At 35.2% G+C, this 25,617-nt stretch overlaps 1 protein-coding gene across 2 annotated transcripts; it reads right to left on the bottom strand.

The window, feature by feature from the left end:
* Positions 1 to 39: 39 nt before the first annotated feature.
* On the bottom strand, positions 40 to 17,382 carry LOC125876801 (protein FIP1-like). Of its 2 annotated transcripts, none has more exons than XM_049558060.1 (14): positions 17,268 to 17,382; positions 10,835 to 10,926; positions 10,658 to 10,766; positions 10,465 to 10,514; positions 9,330 to 9,396; positions 8,724 to 8,796; positions 7,348 to 7,403; positions 6,997 to 7,093; positions 6,012 to 6,096; positions 5,573 to 5,635; positions 4,961 to 5,020; positions 1,229 to 1,321; positions 444 to 506; positions 40 to 339 (listed from the first exon to the last, which is right to left on the bottom strand). In XM_049558060.1, the coding sequence occupies exons 1-14, from the start codon at positions 17,284 to 17,286 to the stop codon at positions 253 to 255; spliced, it is 1,014 nt and encodes a 337-aa protein (XP_049414017.1). In that variant the 5' UTR covers positions 17,287 to 17,382; the 3' UTR covers positions 40 to 252. The 2 variants fall into 2 exon arrangements, with proteins under 2 accessions (XP_049414017.1, XP_049414016.1); XM_049558059.1 differs by having other exon boundaries at positions 10,658 to 10,762; positions 17,268 to 17,376.
* Between the last annotated feature and the right edge of the window lie 8,235 nt (positions 17,383 to 25,617).

Below are 25,617 nucleotides of genomic sequence, written 5' to 3'. Positions count from 1 at the left end.
AATGGTACTAAAACTGTCAACAAATGTAAACATTAGCTGTAGGAAACAAAATGAAAATGTGCAGGAACATACATTAGCTGGGAGGATCAAAATGTTGCATTCATCATACTTCTCATGATCAAACCTAGAATGGTGTAGTCTGAGCATAGAGCACAACTTCCTTCCCAGTTCATAAGAACAAAAAGAACAAAGAATTTGCTAGTCTATTGAGCAGTAGCAAGTTGCTAACCTAGCAGCTACTTTAGTTGGAGTTTATTCATACGATTGGCTTTTCAGTGTTGTTATTTTTTTCTGCAATTCCAAGTTTGATATCCTTTCGAGCTCCAAAGCACGTTCAAGCTTTCCGACAACAATACTATATACATTAGTTTTTAACCCTAGGGAAATGATAATATCTACTTAGCTACATGATATAATAATAATAATAATTGATAAAACACTACCTTCGCTGCTCGGCAGCTCCATTCCCCTAGAATTGTTCTAAGCCTCTCATTTTCCTCAACATACTGTAACAAAACACCCAAAATAAAAGGAAATATCACGCAACCTTCTGGTGTAAAAGAAGATAGCAAGATTATGGAAACTAAAACAAGATGGAAAATGGAGTTAGAATAACACTTGGTAATAACTGTAACCGCTACTTCTGTACATGAAAAAAAAAAAGAGCAAAGGAAGTCAATTTGCGTAATATAGAAAATTACAAGAACCTCAAAAATTTTATCTGACGAAAAGCAGAAAGGTTTAATCCTAATAGAAGAGTCATGTTTATAAAATCAAGCCTAAAATCAATGTATGTTTGGAACAACTGTCGGGGGTTAACTCGAACCAGACTAGCCTTATAGGACTCGTGCAATGGAACACCTAGATGGCTAAAAAAACCGGGGCACACCCATAGCAGGAAAACTAAGTAACCACAGCAGAGACCATCCTAAGATCAGGAAAAAAAAAACAAAAAGGTATCACACATTGATGACTGTTGCCTTCCAAATTTGGATTGTTCTTTTGGGTTGTTAATGGCTACATCCTAACCAAATACACATCATAGTTCATTCTTAATCGAAAAGAATCAACAGTTGCAGCCAAGGAAGACAAACGAGCAGCACGAAGTGCATCTTACGTATAACATGACAGTTCTCCATGAAAAAGGGAACCCATCTCTGAATACACCAAATATTTTGCATTTAAACAACAAAAAAAACTTTATGTTCCAAATAATTTTCTAACACACCTGATTGTTTGTACTGCGAATGCGCTGCATCTCAGCATCTTTCTCATCTATCAGAGATCGAGCAAGCCTAAGCTCAGATTGCAATTGATCTATCTGAAACAGAAATCTTTCAGCAGATAATAGCAAAACAATAGGGGTCGTTTGGTAGAATATATAAGAATAATGCTAAATAGAGTGTTTTAGTAATGCATGTATTAATTATGCTTGCATTAATTATATATAGATTATTTTCATGCATTGTTTGGTTTGATGCATTAAATATAGTATGTATTGCATTAAAAAAATTATTTACAAAGATACCCTCCACTTTTATGGTGGAAAAGATGTAAAAAAAAGGTTTTGAGGGACAATTGGGTCTTTTATCATTTTAATGCATGCATTAAAATCATTGCATTGCTAATACCTAGAAATCCATGGTATTAGCAATGCACATCTTAATACACATTAGAGTGTATAACTAATGCAAGTATTAGTTACACATAGGTTGAAAAAGAGTACCAAACAAGGTAGTAGTAATACACAAAGTTAATACATGCATTATTTTTCCTAATACACTCTACCAAACGACCCCTAAAAGGATAACAAATACTGAGGTAAACTTCTACTTGGAAAGAAGAAATATCAGAGACAAATAAATTACANGTTAATACATGCATTATTTTTCTTAATGCACTCTACCAAACGACCCCTAAAAGGATAACAAATACTGAGGTAAACTTCTACTTGGAAAGAAGAAATATCAGAGACAAATAAATTACATCCGTCCTTGAAAGCAATCCCCTCCACTAATACCAAAACAGAACCGGGGAAAACAACAGAAGAATCATATGAACTCAAAAGCAATGGTCACACCGCATGTAAAGATCTAAGCGGGAGTAGATTATAGTTCCATCAAGGCATGAGCTGTATCCAATGGACTCCCACTTATGACAGATCCAAGATAGAACTTATTCTTTTTTTTTTAGACAAGTAACAGTTCAATGCAATAAAAACTTAGCCGGCCCAGAAAAAGGTGCTAAGTTGGAACTTTACAAGCATTGAAAGGGTGCTTAAACCCCTTCCCAGAACCCTATACAATGATTCTTAAAGAGTTTTAAATAAGATACTAGGAGCACCTGGATGCCCATACAGAACACACCCAAGTTAAGTTAATCCTCAAGACCTTAAAATAAGAAATGCCATGATTAGAGCAACCCCATATGATGTTCATATCTTTGATCAGATCTGTATTGATACTATAGATGTATCGTTCTGTAGTTTCTGTCACCTAATGTATGCTTAATTTCTCAAATTAAATTCAACAACAAGAACACCATATGTACGTGTCAAACTATGAAGTGTAATTGCATCCATAAGAGCTTTCTCTTCTTTTTGACTAGATGCAGTGCAGGAGAAATTTAATAAATTAAGATAAAAAAATTTAAGTAGCAACAACAAGAACTAGATGGAGAAACTCTTTTTCTAGAGAACTATAATTTCACAAAACTATGCCAGGAGATGCTATTAAAAACAAACCTCTGATGACTAGTAAATCCACAGTCCTAAATTGGATGTCCACATTTGATATAGCCTGATACTTATGATTTCAGTTGAAGAGTTGAGATAATATGACCGGGAGATTATGTGGACCACAAGGATTTTCACTTTCGATGCTGATAAACGAGAAAAAATTATTCAAACAGTAAAATGAACCTTTTATGTCGTATGATGTGGTAGAATTTTACTTTCTCAAAATATTAGGCTTTTTACGATGCCTAAACAAGCAAGGCAGTCATTGGGTACAAGGAACATAAATAGTTGTCTCTAATAGCTTGTTTGGATGGTTGTTACGTATCATATTATATTGTATTGTATTGTACTGCATTGTTTTGAAGAATACAATGTTGTGTTAAATAATGACAAACATCAAAATCTGGAGGATAAACCTATATAATAAAGAAAAGTAGGTACAGGGTAGAGTTATTATAGAAAAGGTAGGGTAAATGATAAAATAGGATTATTAAATGATAAGCAAAGGAAAAATGAGAAAAAAAGGTAATGACGCGACCACACCAAATTATTCATTACATATAATGGGACTTTTCGTCGTTACACAATGACGATTTAACGATACGATACAATAAAACTTGAGAGACAATCAAAATGAATATTATATTTAAAGTAACAATACAATATGTAGTACTTTTAAGGAAAATAAGTTCTGAGTATTTCCTTTGAAAGGAACGAGTATTCAATGCGGAAAAAATCCATTAAGGTAGACCAAAACGAAGATAGTCTACACCATTCACCATTTAGACTAATGCGCACTCATGTATACGGGAAGGACATAAGAAAGAGGAAAAGAAATATGAAAATTGTGAAAATAAAGGAAAAATGAGAAACTTGTCAAATTGACGATTAACGATGTAGAAGATGACTCTTTATATATAGTGGTGGGCAATGCCTCTACGTACATATGATACATGATTTTTCTCTATGCTTAATACAGTAAAGTAATTATTCAATAATTAAATACAAAATTATTTACGCTACCCAATAGTATATTCTATACCTTCTCATTAATTAAATTTCAATGCATTTTGTGCATCTAGACACATATAACTTCATTTTCAGTATGTCTGTGAAATAACTTGAGTTTGCATATCAAAGATCAAAAAATCAAGTCGAGTATGGTGGCTAGAATTTTTATCTCCTCCTGACTGTCATGAGACTAAGTACTCTGTCCATGACAGGGTTGTTCAGAGGAGGGACTCAATGCTCAAACTTTGATGCCATAAAGAAAGAAAAGAGAAGATTTCTCATAGTAATAAAAAATTCAATAATTAGAAGAGTCTCAACTCTCAATATCCAGACTCTGATATCACAAGGAAAAAATAAGAGAAGACAGTTACAAATCCGTAAAATTCAATATTCAAAGGCGGAATTCCATACGCTAACTAAGAAAAAGGAAAGAATAAGATTTTAATGGAACAGTGAGCAAGTGAACAGGAATGTAATGTTTTAGAAAAGGAATTCAATACTCAACTCTGATACCATGAAAAAAATGAGCTCTGTAAAGGTGACAAAAATTTCAATTAGAGGAGCTGAGGAGGGACTCAATATGGGACTGCAATGTCACGAGGATAAAGAAGAGACAGAGAAGTTTTATGTGAAAAATCTGGAAAAATGACCACCATGATGGTTTGGAGGAGACAGTGTTGTTAGAATGACGAAAACAAGTATGGTGATATTAGAGCATTCATCGAAAATAAGAATTGCCACCAGAATAATCACTAGAAACAGACAAGAATATTATTATTTTTTAAAACTTTGACCAAGAAGACAATGTAAGGTAGAAGTTGCTCGAGTCTCTACCTAGATTGTAACAGCTTTTACCATGTGAAGAAAAGAAGAGAAAATGCAACATATTCAGTGGTATTCTATAATATTCACCTTACATAAGTTCTGCATGACATATGAAACTAGACATATATAACTTTATTAATTTTCTCTGATTTTCAACAATAATTAAAATGCAAACATGCTCATGACTAAACTATGCGGAAATTGAACTTGGATGTACAAGTTCAATTTTTTCACCCAGAGAGCTATACGGACAATTCTGTTTCTTAAAGCAATTGGTTAATGGTTTACATGTTAATTCTGCATAGGATAAAAGTACTTCCATCTCTACAGACACTTAGTTTTGTAAGAAAGCTGTAGATACAAAAGACCACATGCTACCAATTATACCTCAGCTGAAAGTGTGCGCAATTCTTGGTCTCTAGCAGCCAGTAAGTGGGCCAGATCAACCTGCAGAACCAAGCAGCTGATTATTTTCACCATTTTGATAGGTCCAAATTCCAATAACAATTGAGTGATTACTACACAAAGATGGTTGCTTTTCATTACTGAACAATTCCACTAGATGAGCTAAAATAGCATTAGCTTCCAAATTATCATCTTACGGAATATAAAACATGCAACTGCTGGCGTGTGTTTTGTCATCCTCAGCATCTATGACTTTTTTTCACTCTTTCCTGGTTTTGTCATTGAGAAACTTGTTCAGACAGTTATTACCAGGTAGCTGGATGTCAACAACAATAATAGAAGTGAAACCCTTATTTCATAATATTTTCACCAAGATCTTATAAAGTGGAAAGTGTGGAAGATTGTTTACCACTTTCAGATTTATGATAGTTGATACACGTTTATCCTTCTTAAATTCTTTGGTTTCCTTTCTGACTTGTAGCTTAAGAGCACACACACAACTCACTATACAGTCAAAAAGTCACTTTCTTTCTTTTCTAGAAATAGAGGAAGGAGATTCCGATAGCAAAGCAACTTCAATGAAGAGAAGCTTACCTGTGGTGCACTCCCATCATTAGACCTTTCATATTTGCTCAAGGATTCCTGTAATCCAAGAAGCTAAAAGAAGAAAAACATCAAAACTCAGACAAAATAAGGAGAATAATCAAATAAAATTCGAGAAACAATGACTGAAATCCTATCAAAAATGTTGTTTTTTTCTATTTTGGCCGCAAGAAATTGACACATCCTGCAGCAACCAAGACCAAGGAATGTGTAGAACTCTATCTTCCTTTCCAAAGAATAGCAGGAGATCACTTAACGTGAAAAAATAAGTAGAAGACATCTGTGTGTTGTTAACTAATTGAGGCACCAATTAGTAAAACTATAGCTGCTCAAAGTCCAGTTGCGTCTTTACTCTCCTTGCAATGAAACGTGGAAGGAACCTTATTTCTACAGAGAAAAAAAAATCAGAGTTTTCTTAACTAACCCATACCTCCTCACTCAGAAAGTGTATATTTACTTGCTGATATTGCAATAAGGCTATGAGCTGATCAGATAGTCGACCACCATCTTGATACCTATATAACAAAAGGCTCCCAGTGAACATCTGAAAATCATTCATCATCTGGAGGCAGCTTGTAATAAACTTTTAAGATATGTGTTCTATCTATTCTCAGAAGTCTTATTCCAAGGAACATAGAGAAGATGACATCTCATCACCCTGAGCATGACTACACATCTTCAGTTCTAACTGCATTTGAGAAACACAAGGATATTTGATTCTTCTTTTGCATCAGTTTTTCCACCAAAACTTTGCCTTTTCTCAAACAACCAAAGATGTAATCATCTCAGAAGACAATGTAGCCTTCGACCTTGCATTCTATTGAAGTTTGTCACCATCTCATCTAAAAGCTTGAACTTTTAGAGAGAGCACACTTTTATTAGTTAATTATATTCTCAACACATTCCACAAAAGTTCCTTGCATAGGATAGCTATATCTCAATATCAATGTGTCCAAACATATATGACTATTTTATCACTCCCAATTTATTAGGCAACTATCCGTTCTAGTCATCCTGATATATTTACCTTTTCTAGTTATGGCTTCCAATCGTCAAGATTTTAACTGATATAAGCTTTTCACAGTTATCCTAAAAGGATTAAGAGAGTAGTTTGGTTGTGCCTTTGTATATACTAAAAATGATTCCTTGCGCTATTTTTTTTCCTTTTCAATATGCATATTAATGCTTCCATACTAAATAGACTTGAAAAGGGTAATGTGCTTTGAGAACCAAAAAATGTGGCAAAAATGTGGAACAAGAAACTGTGTCTGCAAAGCTCTTCATTTTGCAGGGACTCTTGGAAGAGCCATCCATTAATGGACCATTTAATGTCAACTAGTTTGCCTCGAGATATAGTGATTAAATTACTAGTAAAAAATTTCTGCAAATTCAACAACGTAAATCTCATGAGGTACCTCGGTCCTTCCAAAGAATTTGATGGTTGAAGTGGAGAATAAAGTGACTTTAAAACATCGGGCTGGGAATCAAATGAATTGTATTGATGAACATAGCCTGTGACAATTGAAGGTGTTGCACTCAGAAATGTTATTGCGCAAATATGTTTCCGAATAATATACAAATTTTGGAATTTACAATAGGCACCTAACGGCCTTAAACAACTCTTAGTTGTCAAACACAAAGGTTTAAGACTCAACTTCACCGAGCAAATTTATGGAATTGCTTTCTAAGACAAGTGGGGTTTACTATAAAATATGGCTAGAAAAATGAATCTCTATTTTGGAGGATGTGACACAGAGGTCACTCACCAATATAGAGAGTCATGAAAGAAGCAGCACAGACTACTTCAGCCAGCATGATTATCCTGCAAAAATGGTGGAAAATACATTAAACCTCTTATTTTAGAAAGACAAGGCAATAGTGAAGCAATCAAGTTATAGGAAGCTACTCCAAGACCACCACAATGGCAAATATAACCTTCAATTGCAGCATTCACTATATAATAGAAGTGTGAATGGCTACACCTCACATGTGGCTGAAGCCTAGACCATTTTGAAGATTGTGGCATCAAAACTGCCTTTAGATCTAGCCCTAAGGTTCAACCTTCAGATGATTTACTCCACATGTAAATGACATATTCAATACTAATTTTGATTGTTATGATTCAGCAGTATTGCATATTAGCAAGGTCCATTGAACATGGTGCATGTCGAGAAAATTTTAAGAATTGATATATGGAATGAGACATTGTTTTCTTACTTGTGCAAAAGGAACTAATTCTTGGAAAACTTACAACGATGTTTGGCCCGCAAATCACTAGACGCCTTTCGGCCTGATCTTAGGTCCTGACTCATTATTGGAAAAAAGCAACCCCAAAGATTTGGGACCAAATCGACAATTTTGGCCCATTCTTTTTTGCCTGGATCAACAGAACCATTTAATATTTCGTATCCACTTTAATTTAATTTCAGTCCTTGAACTGGATCTCCCAAGCTGAAGCGACAAAGGTAAAAGTAGGGATTCCCTCTGCCTTATTTTACACTTCATCATACGTTAGTTCTTTGGGGTAGTTTGAACTCAAAGTGATTCTTCCTCACAATATTCTGGGGGATCATTCAGTCTCTGTGTAAATTCTTCAGGTATGGAGTAGAAGATACTATTTTTTGTATTTTTCCAGTCCAAATAAAGCAAACACAAGCAAAATAAATATATTCTGAAAATCAGTTCCTTCACCATCTGTTTCTCCTGGGTTTAACCCATCAAACAATACACCCAAGCTCCAACAAAGTCCATTTCAGACTTCAGAGCTTTGATCTCTCTGTACGTTCTCAAAATAAGAGGCTTTGATCTCTCTGTCAACTCTTTCAGGGTATGTTTGGTATTCCTTACCTAGCGAGTGTAACGAAAATCACTATTTCTAATCATTATTCAGGTTGATTTGACTGTCCAAGAAACTTAACTTAAAATTCTATGATAAAAATTGTGTTCTTAAATCCAAATCCATGACTTGTAATGCACCATGCACAAAAATTTCCACTGTGCAGCAAATTGTATGACAAATTTTATTTTAGAAAAGTCTCCAGATCATGTTTCTCGGCTTAAAAAATGGCTATACAGCATCTCAATATTCAGGAAGCTGCATTAACCAAGGAAAAAAAGGGCAAAAGTGTTCTTGGCACGTCACCTGAGTAGTGTGGATATGGAGAGGATGCTAATATCTGGATCCCAAACCATGACCAGCAGCATTGCAGCAGTTCCTGCAAAAGAGTGTTTCAAATGGATATTCACTTCTGTAGGAACTACAGATTGTTAAATATAAATAATTGTGGCAGAAATATAATAGTCATGGAAGTTGGCGATTCAAACTTAGAACTTCCCGAAGTCTCCTTCAACAATAACAGAAGGCTATGAATATTATCTTTACGGCTCACTGTTGCAAATTAGCAAGCTTCTCAGAAGAATAGAATAATATTCAGGTTAACCAAGATTTGTGACTATCCCTTCCCCTCCTTTTCCAGGAAGTAAGAGATGGGGCATTGAGAAGGTAGAAAATATGAATGATTTCAAAAATATTCACAAGTTCAAATTAGTAACCATAAAAAGGAAAAGATTGTACTGCCTTGCTGAAACGCAACAATTCAACTATAATAAGCCAGTCCTGCATGTAAACAATATATTTGGCACTACAGTAAGACTTGTTTTGACCATATATTTTGAGATTACAACTAATTAAAACAATACACAGTACACAATAAAGCTGACACATATAAAGAACCAAGTAGAGATATACCATATGCAATTGTTGCAAATGGTAAGCGAATAATATGCTTCAGCTTCTGGCTGAAAACACAGTAACCCTACAAAATTAAACCATCATGAACTTAAATATTTTGCCACTTCACAACATATGATTTGGATCATGGTAAAACAAGAAGGAAACAGACATTGTCGATCTTAATAAGCAAAATATTTCAGTAATGTATAATCCTCAGCAAAATAGTGGAATTAGAAGTCCCCCATTCTCGGCAAGAAAGATCCCAGAAGCCTAAAAAGTTATATCACCTTGGCCAACTGACTTTTACTCCTTCATACTCCTAGTGGATAGGCCAACCTTTAGTCTCATATAATTTGGTTATAGGTTTTCTTCCTACATCTGTCAGGTTATCTAAGTCTCTGGTGGCACCATATTAAGAACATCCCTAGAATGCACAGTTGCTTACACCAGAAATTGTAGCAACTTTAATGCTATGCATGCTTTGGCACCATACCAGCCTATGATATATGCACAATGCATCACGGGGATATGATATTAACCGAAGTGATATAAGGAGAGATTGATTTAAATATCCTGTTCTTTTTTTCTGTAAATTTCGGTTGGGGAACAACGCAGAAGGACATCAGGGAGAGAAAAGAAGTTATGTCCAATGAGGTAGTGTCTGATATTAATCATTGACCCCCTGTGTTATTTTCATCCACTTTGTGTGACCTCTAAGTCATGATTTTATAGTTCAACAGAAAAATGCCATTAGTGACATCAAAAACTACAAATTATCAAGTAATGTGATAAGCCACGAATCCTCAATACTTATTCAAGAAGGAAAACGCAAAGAAAGACAGGAGAAGATAATGATCTGCGTCTTCTCAAATTTCTGGAGGTTTCACACATGGAGGATTGAGCAGTTTCTTACAGTTAATTCCTTATGGTTACTAGAAGTTATGTGTCTTTATTCTAAATGGTTTATGAAGTAGTGATACCTATATATAAATAATAGATCCAGTAATGTGTAGGCATATTGTAATATATCTTTTATATGCAAAAAAGATTATTCTGGAGATACGAGATACTTGTCTCTCTTTGTATTTTCTATCTCTTTTATCCAATATAAAACTTCGGTTTCTATCATAATGTATAATGGAAAACTCACCTGCAAGCGTATTTTCTGTACTTGGTATACCAGATATTGCTGGAAAATGCCTACAGATATTTAACACTTATGTTTAACAATTAGAATGAAGTCAATACAGGAATAATATAAATGATGAAAGCGATTTATAGTAACTATAACTTGGCCAAGATGAAACAATATAACTGGAGAGGATAAGTTCACAGGAACAGACCGCTGATAACTAAGAGGGCAACATTACAACTGCAAAGAAGCTGGAAAACTAATCCTTGAATAGGGTGAAATATCCATGTTGCTCCCACAGCCAAAACAGCAAAACCTGCCTAGAATTTCTTATTAATCAGCTCCCATATAAGTGACTAATTTGCATGCGGTACTGAAGTAGTATTACTTGCCAAAAAGATACAGTAGAAAACACTCCCAATAAGGCATGTAGGCCTCCTATTACCGAATAGAGGTGCGTCATCCGGTATGTCCAGGAACCTACAGTTAAACAGGCAGCAGAGTCATTTATTCATAAGCAGGAAAGCTCTAAAATTAAGTCAAAAAGAAGCATAACTTTCATTTTGACACAACATTTCACTTGGCAAGTCACACAATTGACCATAAACATCTCATTTTGCTTAAGACAACATCTTTATATCAACCTATGTTCCTCCTTCCCTTTCTTTATACAGATACATGTCACATCCTTAAGTCTTCAACTAAGTGCACTTGACAACTTGCTCACCATCTTGCTATGCCAACTCAGCCTAGATTACTACACTCAAGATCGCTAAAGGAATGCTAGACAAGGAAGACGAGAAATTTTCTAAAGGAAGCTGTTTGTATTGTAGAGGACTTGAATTATTATTCTTGATGCCTTTACAAATGAATGGTCCTCTATTTATACAAGTCACCTAGGAGATAGTGTATAAATACTAATTGTTGCACAATTCCCTTAATATTTACAATTAGGCTTCCTCTAAAATTTTCTACTTAGCTAGAAAGTTACAAAGATCTTCCTTGCAAATCCACGGAATTCTAAGATCTACCATGGGAAATCTCCCTTTTCTCTACAATATTCCACTTAGGACTAGTCTCCTTCCTATGTAAGCCTTCCACCAAATTGGCAACTTTGTGCCATGTGGCACCAAAGTGGCATGATAGCGGGTCATCACACTCTCCCTCACCTGATGTTGTGACGACTGTGGCGCATTGTTGTTGCATAAACTCTCGAATCTTGTCTTTGAATTGCCACAAGTCTTTCATATCTCTCCCATGTGGCTTCCTCCGGTGATTGTCCCTTCTAGTGGACGAGGAGCATGGCGGTGGCTTTTTCCCTTGTCTTCGCCTGGCCCGATAGTCAATGATAGCCTCAATCTCCCGATCATGTGAGGCAATGATAGTAATAAGCACTCGACTCGACTCGACTCGACTGGCCTCTACTCGGATCATTTTTGTCTTCATGGTATGACTTAAGCATGCTAGCGTGAAAGACAAGATGGATCTTACGATGCAAAGGCATGTCAAGCTTTTATGAGATCTTACCCACCTTGGCAAGGGTCCTAAATGGTCACCCGTACTTGCAAATCAAATTTTGGTGCATGCCCCATGGTGCCTTGAATTGTCTTGAATTAAACTTCACCATAACCATGTCCCCAACTCAGTAATCCGTGGGATGGCTCCTGTTGTCCGCAATTTTCTTTATCCGCTTAGTTGCCTTGTCCAAGTAGGACTTAGTAGTGTCAAGCTACTCCTCCCATCCTTTGGTCATATGATGAGCTCCCAAACTCTTCCCCTCGAATGTGACTCCCAAACTTTTCCCCTCAAACGTGACCAATAGTGAATATGAAGTTTGCGGTTGTTGCTTGTGGCTAACTCAAATGGTGTACGACTCGTAGATTCACCCCACTACAAGTTATAAGAAAACTGGGCTATGTCCAAGAGCATTTCCCAAGAGCTTTGCCCAATCCTTTTGATGCGGGCTTGCAAAATGCTTTAAGTAGCACTCTAATAAGGCATTGACCCGCTCAGTCTGTCCATGAATTTGTGGGTGGAAACTAGTAGAGAAGTGCAGCTCCGTGCTAAGTATGTCAAACAACTCTCTCCAAAAGTTTCCAATGAAATGGGGGTCTCGATCAGTGATGATATGCCTTGGTAAGCCTCAATACTTCACCATGTTCTTAAAGAATAAATTGCAGCTTCCATGGCTTAGCAACCCAATGAGGTAGGCATGAAAATGGCATACTTAGAAAATCTATCCATGACCACCATGATAGTGTTGTAACATTCAAACATCGGTAGAGAAGTGATAAAGTTATAGTCATGCTCTCCCATGGACGCTCCGCAATTGGTAGTGGCTTCAAAAGTCCTCTGGGATGCCTCTGTTCAACCTTGTCTTATAGTCATACAAGACAAGTCCGCACATAACACTTTATGTCATCTCGCATGCACGACCAATAGTAGACCAACTCAACCTAGGGCCTAGGACGACGTTGGCCTGGATGACTGGCCCACAAGGTGTCACGACTCTCCTTCATAATACACCGCCTAATATCTCTGAACTTTGGCACCTAGACCCTCTATCTAGTGGTGAGCAATAGATCATCCTCCACCAAAAAGTTTTTTGTCCTCCTTTATAGCCTTTCGGATTCACAACTTGCTGAAGTGATGTCAACAAGTTGGGCCTTCCGACTAAAGCATTAGCCACAACGTTACCCTTGCCGGGCTTATATTCTAGCATATAACCAAACTCAGCCAAGAAATCCTGCCACATGGCTTGCTAAGGTGTAAGCTTTTTCTCCATAGGAAAGTAGCTAGTGGCTACATTGTCAGTCGATCACAAACCTTGACTCGAGCATGTAGTGTCGCCATGTGCAAAGGCAACGCATAATGACAATCATCTCTTTCACTTGTACTGTGTAACGCCGTTGTCTTGTTAAACTTACGACTCTAGAATGTTATGGGATGCCCCAATGGCAAATTTCAAATGCAACTGTATGCACCTCGAATGTGTTGATGCAGTCGGGATGCCAATATTGGTTCCTCTGTCATGGTTGCCTTAAGACCTTCAAGCGCCTTTTGACAATGCTCCGTCAAAACCCATGATTTGTTCTTTTTTTTATGACAAGAGAAACATGCAGCCGCTACCCTTTGGGTGCGCACAGGATAAAACCCCCGCTCCTATGCAATAACTCTCAAACCACATAGGAGAGGTAACCCGCACTAAGCCCAAACCCATGATTTGTTCTTCTTTAGCAGTTCAACCATTGGTGCGGCTTTTCTTGAATAGCCACTAATGAACCAATGATAGTAGTTAACAAGGCTAAGGAATGATCTCAACTCGGTTACCATTGTAAGTGCCTCCCACTTTTGGATAGCCCGTACTTTGTCCTCATACATGTGTAGCTCAACATTGCTAATGACATGGCCCAAAAAGTGTATGTTTGATTGTGCAAACTCGCACTTCTCCCTCTTAATGTATAAGTAGTTCTCCCGCAAGACTTGGAAAACCTTTCATAAATGCTCTATATGCTTCTCCAAGGAATTGTTATAGATGGTTGTCACCCAAGTAGACTACCACAAATTGATCAAGGTATTTGGGAAAAATCTTGCACATGAGGCTGCAAAATGTAGCATATGTGTTGGTTAAGCTGAAGGGCATCGCCAACCACTCAAAGGCTCTACATCTCATACACATGTTGTCTTCGGCTCATCCTTTTCTGCAATACAAACTTGATCTTATCCCTTGAAAAGATCCACCTTGGTAAAGTACTTTGCTTGCCCTAGTCTATCAAATAAGTCAACAATAAGCGGGATCTAGTACTTGTTCTTCCTTATTAAGTATCGATAGTCTATGCATAAGCACAACGATACATCTTTCTTCTTTAAGAACAACACTAGTGCACCAAAGAGTGCCTTTGATGGGCGAATGTGACCAACATTCAATAGCTCTTTCTATTGTTTCCTAAGCTCCTCCAAAGCAGGTGGTACCATGAGATAAGGGGCAAATGCAAGTAGCTTAGCCCCAGGCTCCAACTTAAACTTGTGATCCACCTCAACCTAGGAAGCAAGTGCTTAGGTAGCTACTCATGCATAACATCTTTAGTCTCCTCAAGTAACTTCCTTATTCAAGGTGGTAAAGTCTCTTAAGGATAGTTGTCTTCTTCCATACTCACAATGGCTACCATGAACATTGGCTCCCCATTTTGAACCCACCCTTTGACTAACTGCATAGCTGATAGTAGTGCTTGGCTCGATCTGTGTGGCATAGTCACTATAGGCACCATGCAAGGTACTTTTCAATTGCCTAATTTGACACCAACACCATTGGCTATACAATGAGCACTATGTTGTTTCTGCATTCACAGTCATGACATGGGAGTTAGTTGGAGTGAGCTTTAACCCTAGTCTCTTTGTTGCTGCCTCAATCACAAAATTGTGAGTTGCTCTAGTGTTCGATGTCCACCAGTGCACGAGCGGGCTTGTTATTGATAGTGAGGTCCACGTACTGATTTCTATTCTCATCGGACTTGATAGATTGCTTCTTGATAGTGTCACATAGTCCTACCATACCCAATTGTATTGCACTCGAACTTTCTCTTTGTGCCTGTTTCTTCCTTTCATGCACCATAACGTTGAGGCTCTTTAGGTCGGGGCAATTTTTGAATCCATGTGGCCCTCTGCATCCATTTTTCCCGACTAGCCTTTACTTTTCAGCTTAGCTCTGATGGCTACTTGACTTGTTGAAATCGGACTTATAGTAATCTTTAGCCTGTGGGCATTTTTGGTTGGTCTCTTTGTTTTTGGCACGGTCTCCCCCACCTTTGACATTGCTACCCTTTGACTCCTCACTTTTGCCTTTATCATACTTGTCACGCCTGAAATCCATCAAAGACTTGACCTCTACTATGGCTTGGTCTACATTTGTGAATTGTTGGTGTTACAACTCCTGTTTAGTCTGATTCAGCAACTCATACATGAAGTGAAACAAGTCATCGCCAGTGAGGTTGAGAATTTGAAGCATAAGGGTAGTGAACTCCTTAACATAGTCGCTTATCCTCCTTGTTTACTCCAACTCTCTAAGTTTGCATCTTGCCTCGTACAAGACATTATTTGGGGAGAATCATCGCTTGAACTTGATCTTGAATTGATCCCATGTGCTAATGGTGCACAAACCTCTCTCAGTATCGGCCATTTTCCTTCTCCACCATAGTATGATAGTCTTTGATAGGTATAACACAACAGTGTTGACATAGGCGTCATCATACCTAATTTTGACATGTACGAAGTAGTTCTCTAAGTGCAAAAGGAAGTTCTCCACTTATTCTACATCACGAACACCTTTGATCATTGGTGTCTAGGGACCTCGATCTTACCCTCGCTCATCACAATAACATTCTTGGTTACTTCAGCCACGCTATCGTCGACATGCTCCTTGGGTGCGTCCCTTTTTGCCTTCATGGTATAGATGGTGCTCAATGCCTCCATGAGTCTGCATTCTAAGGTAGTGATGGGTTGCCTTTGCTCTATCTCAGCCTGCATACACCCCTCCAAGTTATTTCAGATGCTCTCAATCTCTTCAACGTTATGCCCTTCAAGAACGCTAAGGTGCCCTCAACTTTTCCCATGTGTTGGCTAAATATCTCAATGACATTCATCCCTCATTAACCTTTATAACCCGCTCTCTACCGAGCAAGATGTCCTCGAACAGGACCCCACTTTATCCTCACTCTCCTCTGCGGCAGATGGTTCCTCGAACATAAGCCCTTTGCTTGACACAACCTAGGGAGGCAGCTCCTGCTCTTATTAGCAACATTCCTCCTTTTTGTTACGGGCCTTCTTGCCGACAACATCCTAGGTGATTAGCTACATTGGTTTCTCTATTGTTTGTCATTTCCTAGTCGCAACCTTCGTTTTGATACCACGTTGTTGTTTTTTAAGTCTTCAACTCAACACACATGTGACACTTGAATACTTGCTCACAATCTTGTTATACCAAATCAGACTAGATTACTACACCCAAGATCTCTAAGGGAATGCTAGATAAGGAAGACGAAAAATTTGCTAAAGGAAGCTTTTTGTATTGTAGAGAACTTGAATTATTTTTCTTGATGTCTTTACAAATGAATAACCATCTATTTATACTAATCACCTAGGGACTAGTGTATAAATATTAATTGTAGCACAAGTCCCTTAATATTTACAAATAAGGGCTTCCTTTAGAATTTTCGACTTAGCTAAGAAGTTGCAAGGCTCTTCTATGCAAATCCATCAAATTCTAGGATCTATCATGGGAAACCTCCCTATTTCTCTAGAATAATCCACTAAGGACTAGTCTCCTTCTTAAATACAATTTCCAAATGGGCAACTTTGCACCAGAAAGCCTAAGTGGCATGATGACATGGCGGGTTATCACATACAAACTGAAGATTATGACCCTCAAATATATTCATTTAGTTGATTACACGAAAGAATCCTGATTAATAGTGCGCTGGAGTTGATAGAAAAAGGAAGAAGAATCAAAATATTTGAAAACTTAGCTAGAATCCACGTAAAATATCCTATTATGACAGAGTCACAACCCAAACAGCATTTTATTCAATAGAAATAGAGCTTACCAGAATTGCTAGCCACCCTACACAATTAGGTATTGACAGAAATTGTCAAAGCATGAATTTACAAAATTTTCAGGCAGCATAATAGAAAAATTAACTGAATTTACAAGTAAAACACGAACATTATTACGGAAACAGAGATGCGCAATAGAAAATCGAAATACTGAGGATGAAGATTGCTAGACATTGAGAATTATGTGATTAGATTGGAGGATTAGCGCTTACAAATTGTTTTCGTCTTCATAGATAGACATTTTCTTTCTGAAAAATTCCCTTCCCGAAACTCCCACTTCAAAACAAACCGCTGTGTTTTCTCTATACAAAGGTGTTATTTTTTTTTTCTCTTCCTTATTTTATTTCTTATTTTCTTTTTTGGCTAAATAAATGACTTAAGTTTGTCAAAAAATTTTGGGATAAGACACAAGTACTCCTAGACTATGACCAAAATTTCAGATACATACCTTAACTAAACTAGAACTCATTTTTTTGTAATTTTATACACATTTTGGCTTATGTGGCACACTCCATGACTCCACGTTGAGGCGCGTGGGAGATATTTGGATGTCACGTAAGCCAAAAAAATGTACAAAATTACCAAAAAAATTGGTTTAAGAGGTAATAGGACCCTAATTTAGTTAATGTGTGTCTCTGAGATTTCGGTCATAATCTAGAGTACTTGAACCTTATCCCTAAAATTTCATTGAGATATTGAATCACTAGTACTACTTATTTGGATCGAACACATGAACATATGATAAAATAATTTTATCAAGCATTTTTTATTCAAATTTTAGAGAAAAAATTTGAAGAGTCCAATATATATATGTGTTAACTACTTAAAATATGTCAACTCATTTAATTATATGAATTAACTTCAATAAATTAATTTAACTATCTAATAGATGCTTTAAGTAGATATACAACAAAAAAAAAGGAAAAATGTACCAGTATCCCCCTAGACTATGACCGAAATCTCAGAGACACACCTTAACTAAACTGAGATTCTATTCCNCCTCCCCCTCCTTAACCCATTTTTTTGTAATTTTGTGCACCTTTTTGGCTTACGTGGCATCCAAATATCTCCCACGCGCCTCAATTACGTGGAGTCACGGAGTGTGCCACGTAAAATAAAAGGTGTACAAAATTATAAAAAACAAAATAAGTTCGAGGGTAATAGGACCTTAGTCTAGTTAAGGTATGTTTCTGGGATTTCAGTCATAATCTAGGAAGGTAATTGTGCCTCATCCCACAAAAAAAAAAATGAATCTAAAATGTATAATATGAACACCTGTATCATATGTTCATTCTTCTTTTCCTATGCTTGCCACTCTCCTCTTCATTTCTTTTTCAATTTTTATTTGTTTGTGTTATGTCAATAAACAGATAATATGTATTTATGTTACTCCATAATTATGACTCACTCAACATAATGTGACATCTGAACTTTTCCCGAATTTTTAAAAAAATATCTTAACTATGCGGGTTCTGTTACCCAACTAAAACATCTTAGCTTGAATTGATATTATTACATTATTTTTTTGTCTATCTTACATAGAGAGTGTGTGCACACCCTCAAAGAGAGTAAGCAACCTAAAATAACTAATATAATTTTATTTTTACAAGTATTTTATTATAAAATATATTTTCTTATTTTTTTCGTTATTATTTTTTCTCTTTCTTTCTTCTTTCTTATTCAAAAATTCATTGTCATCTCTATTGAAACTTCTCACTTTCAATGTCACCATTTTTACCACAACTTCACCTTCCTTTTTTTACTTCTATTGGGTTTACTCTTTTTAATTTTAAAACTTTATCTAAATATTTTCTTACATTTCGAACAATATGATAAACTCATTAGATTTCAAGATGATTAGGAGGTATTATATAGTTTTTTTTATCCGATTTCAATCAAGTTCTTTCAATTTTCGGAGAATTCATTGATTCTTTTAAAATTATCATTTCTAATTTTGAAGTTAAATGAAAAAGAATAATTGATGATACCTTCAAATTTTTAAATTTTCTTAGAAAAATAATTAGTTTTGTTATCAATAATTCAATAAAGTCTAGAGAATAGTTTGATTTTTTTTTTACAATAAAATTACTGAAATAAAGAATTTGATTGGAGAAGTAGAAAAAAAGGAAATGAAAAAAAAGGGAAAAGGCGTTCAACTTGACATGGGGGGTGGGGGTGTGGATGGGAGGTGGGAGGTAAAGAAAAATTAAATTTAGAGTGATGACTTTATGTCTTTTCTCTAATTTAGAGTATAGTCAAACTAATCAAATGTTTGATGTGATTCAAATATAAAACTTCTATAATTTAAAAAATATATATAATTCATATACTTAGAAATTACACAAAGAGTACTACATTTATATTAGTAGGTGGTAATAGATATTTTATAAAAGTAGTTGAGTTGCGCACAAATTATATTAGGATATAATAATTATAAAAAAAAATAGTAACTACAATCAACTATATATCTATTTATATATAATAGGAGATGCAAAAAGTGTCACGTGTCAGCACTACAAAAAAATAAAATTACTAATTTAAAAAAATAAATTAAAAATTACCTATATATAATATGAGATGCAAAAAGTGTCACATGTCAGCACCACAAAAAAATAAAATTACCAATTTTAAAAAATTAAATTTGTAATTTTAAAAAATGCTAGGTGTCACGTAGGCACATAATTTTTTTAATATACAAATCGTTTTAAAATAGAAAATTCAAAAGAAAAACTATACATAATTGTTGCCATATTTAATTTTTTAAATTATCGAACCAAATTTTTCATCGTCAACAATTATGTACACTTTGAAGAAGGGTGAATTCAATGAATGATAAGATAACCTTCAAACTTTCATTAAATTCAATAGTTATATACGATTTCTCATTCCCATAGTTAAACTTCAAACCAATCATTCATTGAAGTGAAAGCTGATTTTTCACAAAACTACAGTAAAAGAATCACAACAATGAAAGCACGACAATTACATGTAAATGACAAACATCAGATGGACTGCTTATTGGTAATTTTGCTAGACAAAGTTTGATTTGATTTTTAAAATAAATGATATTTGACTTATAACATTCTTTATTTTTCAATCTTTTTACTTAAAAAATGTCACCTAAAATGGGACGGAATGAGTAAATTTTATTAGCATCAAGTACCAAATATCGTACCGAATACAAAAACAAACTAAAATATATATCATATACCACATCAAATATTAGAGGTGTCAAACGGGCGGGTTGAGTTGAAATTGGAGATATTAAAAAAGGATTAAAATAGAAATATTGGGTTGGGTCCTGACACACCCAAGTTTACTTTGGGCTCAAATGGGCTTAAAACCGGTTAGACTTCGACCCACTTAATTTGACCCGCTTAATCTCAATAATTTTAATAAATTGTTATTGAAGTTTAATAACACAATTTGAATTTCAACTCGAGACAATTTAAAAAATGAAGTTACAAATGGATAGATAAATCCTAAAAGATATAAAATCGATAGTAATTCATATCTTAAATATAAGAACATCCATTACATCAATGCAAATAAAAAGTCTTAAAACGGGTTGAAATTGGAGATTGAATTGGGTTCAATTGAAGATTCTCTTAAAATGGGCCGGGTCAAGACTTGAATGAGTTGAAATTGAACCTAATTAAAATTATATTGAGCCCAAGCCTTAAAATTCTAGGTGGATTACCTATAGTTAAGCTCATTTTTGACACCCCTATCAAGTATCATAATATCAAAATCACGACATCAATTTTTTTTATATATATACCATATTGTGTCCAACCCTAATTTCAAAGCTATAGATGAAAAGCTATAAATCAACTCATATATGGACAAAGTCACGTAGTTGGACTCCACCGCACCATCTTCATACTCGTTTGTCAAATCATTGCTTTGATACTAGTTTGTTAGAAGAAATGGTCAAAGAATATTATAATACTGAAAAAGTTCCTAAGTCTAAATCAGACATTACAAGGTCAGAAGAACAGATATAGCAGAAAAAGGGTTTGTACAGACTTTTCCATGGACCGTGAAAGGAACTACGGGCGGGAAGGGGATCCATAAATCAGAGCTTAGAAAAAATGGAAAAGTTGGAAGAGAGTTTCATGTAAACATTCACGAATTGTGAAGGCTTTTACAAACCGTGGATCGATCTGTAAACCCAAACTCCATAACTCAGAAATGTCGTCTTCTATGGACGTTTGTACGACCCATGAACAGATCCACAGACTGTAGAAGCATCCATAGAAGGACTTTCAAAACTCAAGATTTATTCTACTTTTACGGGCATCTTCACAGCTATAAAGTGTTACACGGTCCGTGGAAGACGTTCGTAAATGACCACTGTCAGTTTTAAGTCAGAATTATTTTAGTCTTTTCCCATTCTTATAATTTCTATACTATGTCATTTTTATCTATTCTAAGTGGAATTTAGGGGATTTTATCATCCCAAAACTCTTCATTCTTCAATAAGCTCTCCAAATTAGATTTCTTCTCTTTAAGTTTTCTCTCAAAGCTAGACCTATGTGTCCAAACTTCAAGTTTCCATTTCAAGAATCAAGCCAAGATTTCTATTCCAAATATGTGGGATTTCATCAATGGGTATTCCTTCAGAAATTCAAGTTTATGACTCCTACAAGTTATAAATTTCTATGATCTTTATGAGTTTTCATTATAAACCAGTTTTTTCATGATCAGACCCTAATTGCACATTTTACTCATGAATTCCCTGATTTCAAGTATAATTTTATGTTTTCAATGATAATTTTATGAACCTATAGCATGCAAATATTTTCATGATTCAGAATTATGCTATTTCATATGCTTCTCTCATGTTATCAGATTTTTACGATTTAGGTGCTTTTAGATACAATATCCTCAAGATTATTTTCAGATATCATGATATGAGATGCTTTCAGATAAAAACATCTCTCACTATGATTTCAGTTATCAGGATTTATGAGTTACTCAGTATGTATCAGTTTATTAGTATGATTCAATTTTATTAGAATATTACTATTTCCAAATTATGCATGTTTTCATTGAGAGTATACTTAGCACTTAACAAAATTTAGGGATGAAGGTTTCTAGTCAGCGTCTGTGGACCTTTAAGATCAATCTCTAAGTCCTAGAACTATGTTCCACCATATGATTTATATTAGATAGACAATAGCTAGTGGATCCATCTTAGGTCAATTATCAGGTTCCTTATGATGACAAGTATATGACACCCTTTTTTTTGGTGTGGGGGAGTACATTGAACTTGATATACTAACTCACATGGTTTATGTCGGTTTTAGTATCTCCCACAATTAGAATTTCAGTTATTGGATGACCTTGTACTTATGTATTTCATATTAGTATATCTCAACTTCATGTTATTTTACTTAGTCATTGCATCAACATGTTTTACAGATGCAGTATGTTAAGATATCTTATTTACTAAGCATATTCCTCATACTCAGAATATTCAAAGTACTGACTGCATACATTCTACATATATTATTTGATAACATAGGTTATGACGCTTAGTATCCAACCCACGGTTTGTACAGGTCCAATCGGCGTTGCAGTAGTACCTTGGTAAGTCCTCACTCTTTGAAGACAACCTTTATCATTCTTTCATTATGGCTACTTCAGTTTTCAGACAATTGGAGTTAGTTAGGCTTTGTCCTAACAACTCATATTAATAGAGGCTCTCAAACAGTTAGATATAGATTGAGCTTATGTTATTTCTTTTAGATATTAGTCTATCTTTGTGTTAAGGGCTATATTCAGAAATTTCAGATTGATCTTTCGCGTTTATATTCTAGTTTATATTGATTTATGTCGATTTCAGTGTCATGTCATGCCATGAGGTTAACTTGAGGTCACTTCTGGCTCTAAGCACTGTGTCACGTCTAGGAATAGTCTCGGGGCCTGACAGAACACTCTTAATACAATGTGATATTATTTACTTTAGGCTAAGCCTACAAGATTTTTCTCCGAAGGCATCACACCATTAAGAATAACAAACACCTTATAAGTAGCTATTTTAAGGGAAATGTACACTTATTAGCCAAAAAGATCAAACTAATTACATGCCCATAATTCATCCTTAATTAACTCACTTTATTCATGTCGACCTAAAGTAATTATCATGTGTGCCCCCTTCTTAGAATAGATAGTCCCTTAATGATGCAATGACAGTATATGAATATATTGTAATAATTATTTATTCTTATTATATTATTTGCATCAACACAAATTATATATAAAAATGGATGTTGATTATAAACCTAAGATTGAGAATATTGTGAATTGTTTTGTCATTTTTTTACATGATAATATGTAAACTTTCACTCCCATATTATCTGATATTTTTAATGGCCAAAATCTTCGTGTAATTGCATACTTGATCTCGATTTTTCAGAAGCAATAATTTTGAGTTGATTTGAGATTTATGTGACTAAATTTTTATAATTGAAAGTGTATTTTACTATATGTAATGAACTGACCCGGTCGTTATAAATAGGTCCATAGGGAAAAAATTTGGATCAGAAAACGTTAGATAGTAACTTGAATTTTTTTTGGCTGGGCCAGCCTTAGATTGAATCTGGGTTAGATGAGGTCTAGGGTTATCTGGGGAAAGGTGAGATCTTGTTTTGAGATTTGAAAGATGTATACTTGTAGCCATGACATTAAGGAATCCATAAGACCATTCAGAATTAAATTTGGATAAGTAGAACTCCCTTGATATGAAAGGTATGAGTCAGGAAGTCAAAGAAAGAGTTTGTGTTATAAAAATAGAATATTTTTGAATGTTGAGCCGTAGAAAATCCTTCGACCTTGCTATAGTGGATGGATTCTCGCTATAGCAACATTCAGACCATTATAGCAAGCTTGGAGTCGATATGGCGAGAGAATCTTGATTTTATGTAGAAAACTACCCAAAACTCCTATTTTATGCAAATTAAGTTTTTGAAACAAAGAAGAGCGATTTTGGGTAGCCTATATCAGTTTTCCCATGAAATTCACTGGTAAAGGTAAGAGTTTGACCCCCTAATCTTGTAATTTGTTTCTTAAGGGTTAGAAACTAGGTGGTTAACGTTGGGGGAAGAGTTTTGACCATGAATTCATGTTGGTAAGGAGACCTAAGTTGGGGAAGATGATCACATTTTGACCGGGGTTGGGATTTGTTAGTTATCTAGGTGAATTATTAGGCCATTTGTGATTTATTATTGTTACTATTGTTTATTTAAGATCAAGAACAAGCCAAGGCACTTCACAAGGGGAAAGCTCGGGCTATTTAAAAATTTCAAGGGACTTGATTTGAGGTAGGTGATGGTTATATGCTTCTGGGATATGTATATTTGCATGTTTATTGCTTGTAGTGTCATACTGTGTGATGTGTGATAGGAAGCATGTGAAATAAACTTGTAATTGTAACTTGTGGGTTCAATATCTTGCTCATTGTGTTATGTGTTGATGCATGATGTGATGTAATGTGATTATGCATGATTGGTATTTGCATTTTGATCATGTGAGACATGTTATGCATAGATTAGTTCATGTTTTGTGATTTTCATTTGTTGTTATATTATATGTTGCCTTGTGATTGTTATTTAGTGATGAACTATTTATATGCATATGCTGGACTGACCGCATGATCCTACCAGTACACGGTGGTTTGTGTATTGATATTGTACTTGTTTCTTTTCTTGTAGAGTGCAGTGAATCTTCTAGCGGTTGATCTGAGACCTAAGTATTGAGAGATATCTGATTTGAATCCAAGGGTGAGCCTCGTCTTTCAGACTTCCAGAGCTCAATATTTTCTTGTAAATTTTGTCAGACACAAACTTTTGGTTTAGTATGTTTTGTTTCCCCCCTGGTTGCATACCCATTTAGATTTATTTTAAAGTTTTGGTATGGTGATCTTCAGTTCTTTGGGGGTATTTACCACACTTGTTGTTTAGTCGTTTGTATTAAGTTTATGTGAACTCAATTCTTTTATGCAGGGGCGGACCCATATAGACACTTCCGGGTGCTCGAGCACCCATTAACCTTGTATAGAACTATCTATACTTATATAGAAATTAAAAGGAATAATATATAATTAAACAACGAGCACCCACATGATAAATAGCCTTATTGGCGTAGTGGTTGTTTGAGGATGCTTAAGGCCATACTTGGCTTTTGCATTCGGGTTCGATTCCCAATCAACTCTGCTCTCCATCTTATTTATTATTTATGCACTTGAGTTCGATTCCTAGTCCGCACATTTTTAAAATTTTAAAAACTAACCCTTTTCTCCTTATTTATCACTGTATCCCTTAGATTTTTATTTTATTTTTTTCTCCCTTACTCCCTAGGTTGATTTTTTCCCCTTTTCACTCATTGTGTTTTGCTATTTCTTCTAAAATAGAGTTTATACAAAATAAACTTTTCGTTTTTCCTTTATTCAAAATAATATTTATTGTAGTTTTTCTTATGGATTGTTACGTTTTTGCCATCATGTTCAAATATGATTGTCTTTTTTTCTGATGAAGTGTTAAATTTATGCACTTACAT

The sequence above is a fragment of the Solanum stenotomum genome, chromosome 9, assembly GCF_019186545.1.
Source record: "Solanum stenotomum isolate F172 chromosome 9, ASM1918654v1, whole genome shotgun sequence".
In the NCBI taxonomy this organism is placed as follows: Eukaryota; Viridiplantae; Streptophyta; class Magnoliopsida; order Solanales; family Solanaceae; genus Solanum; species Solanum stenotomum.
Note: the sequence above shows the minus strand (reverse complement) of the source record. Positions and strands in the feature narration are given on the sequence as shown.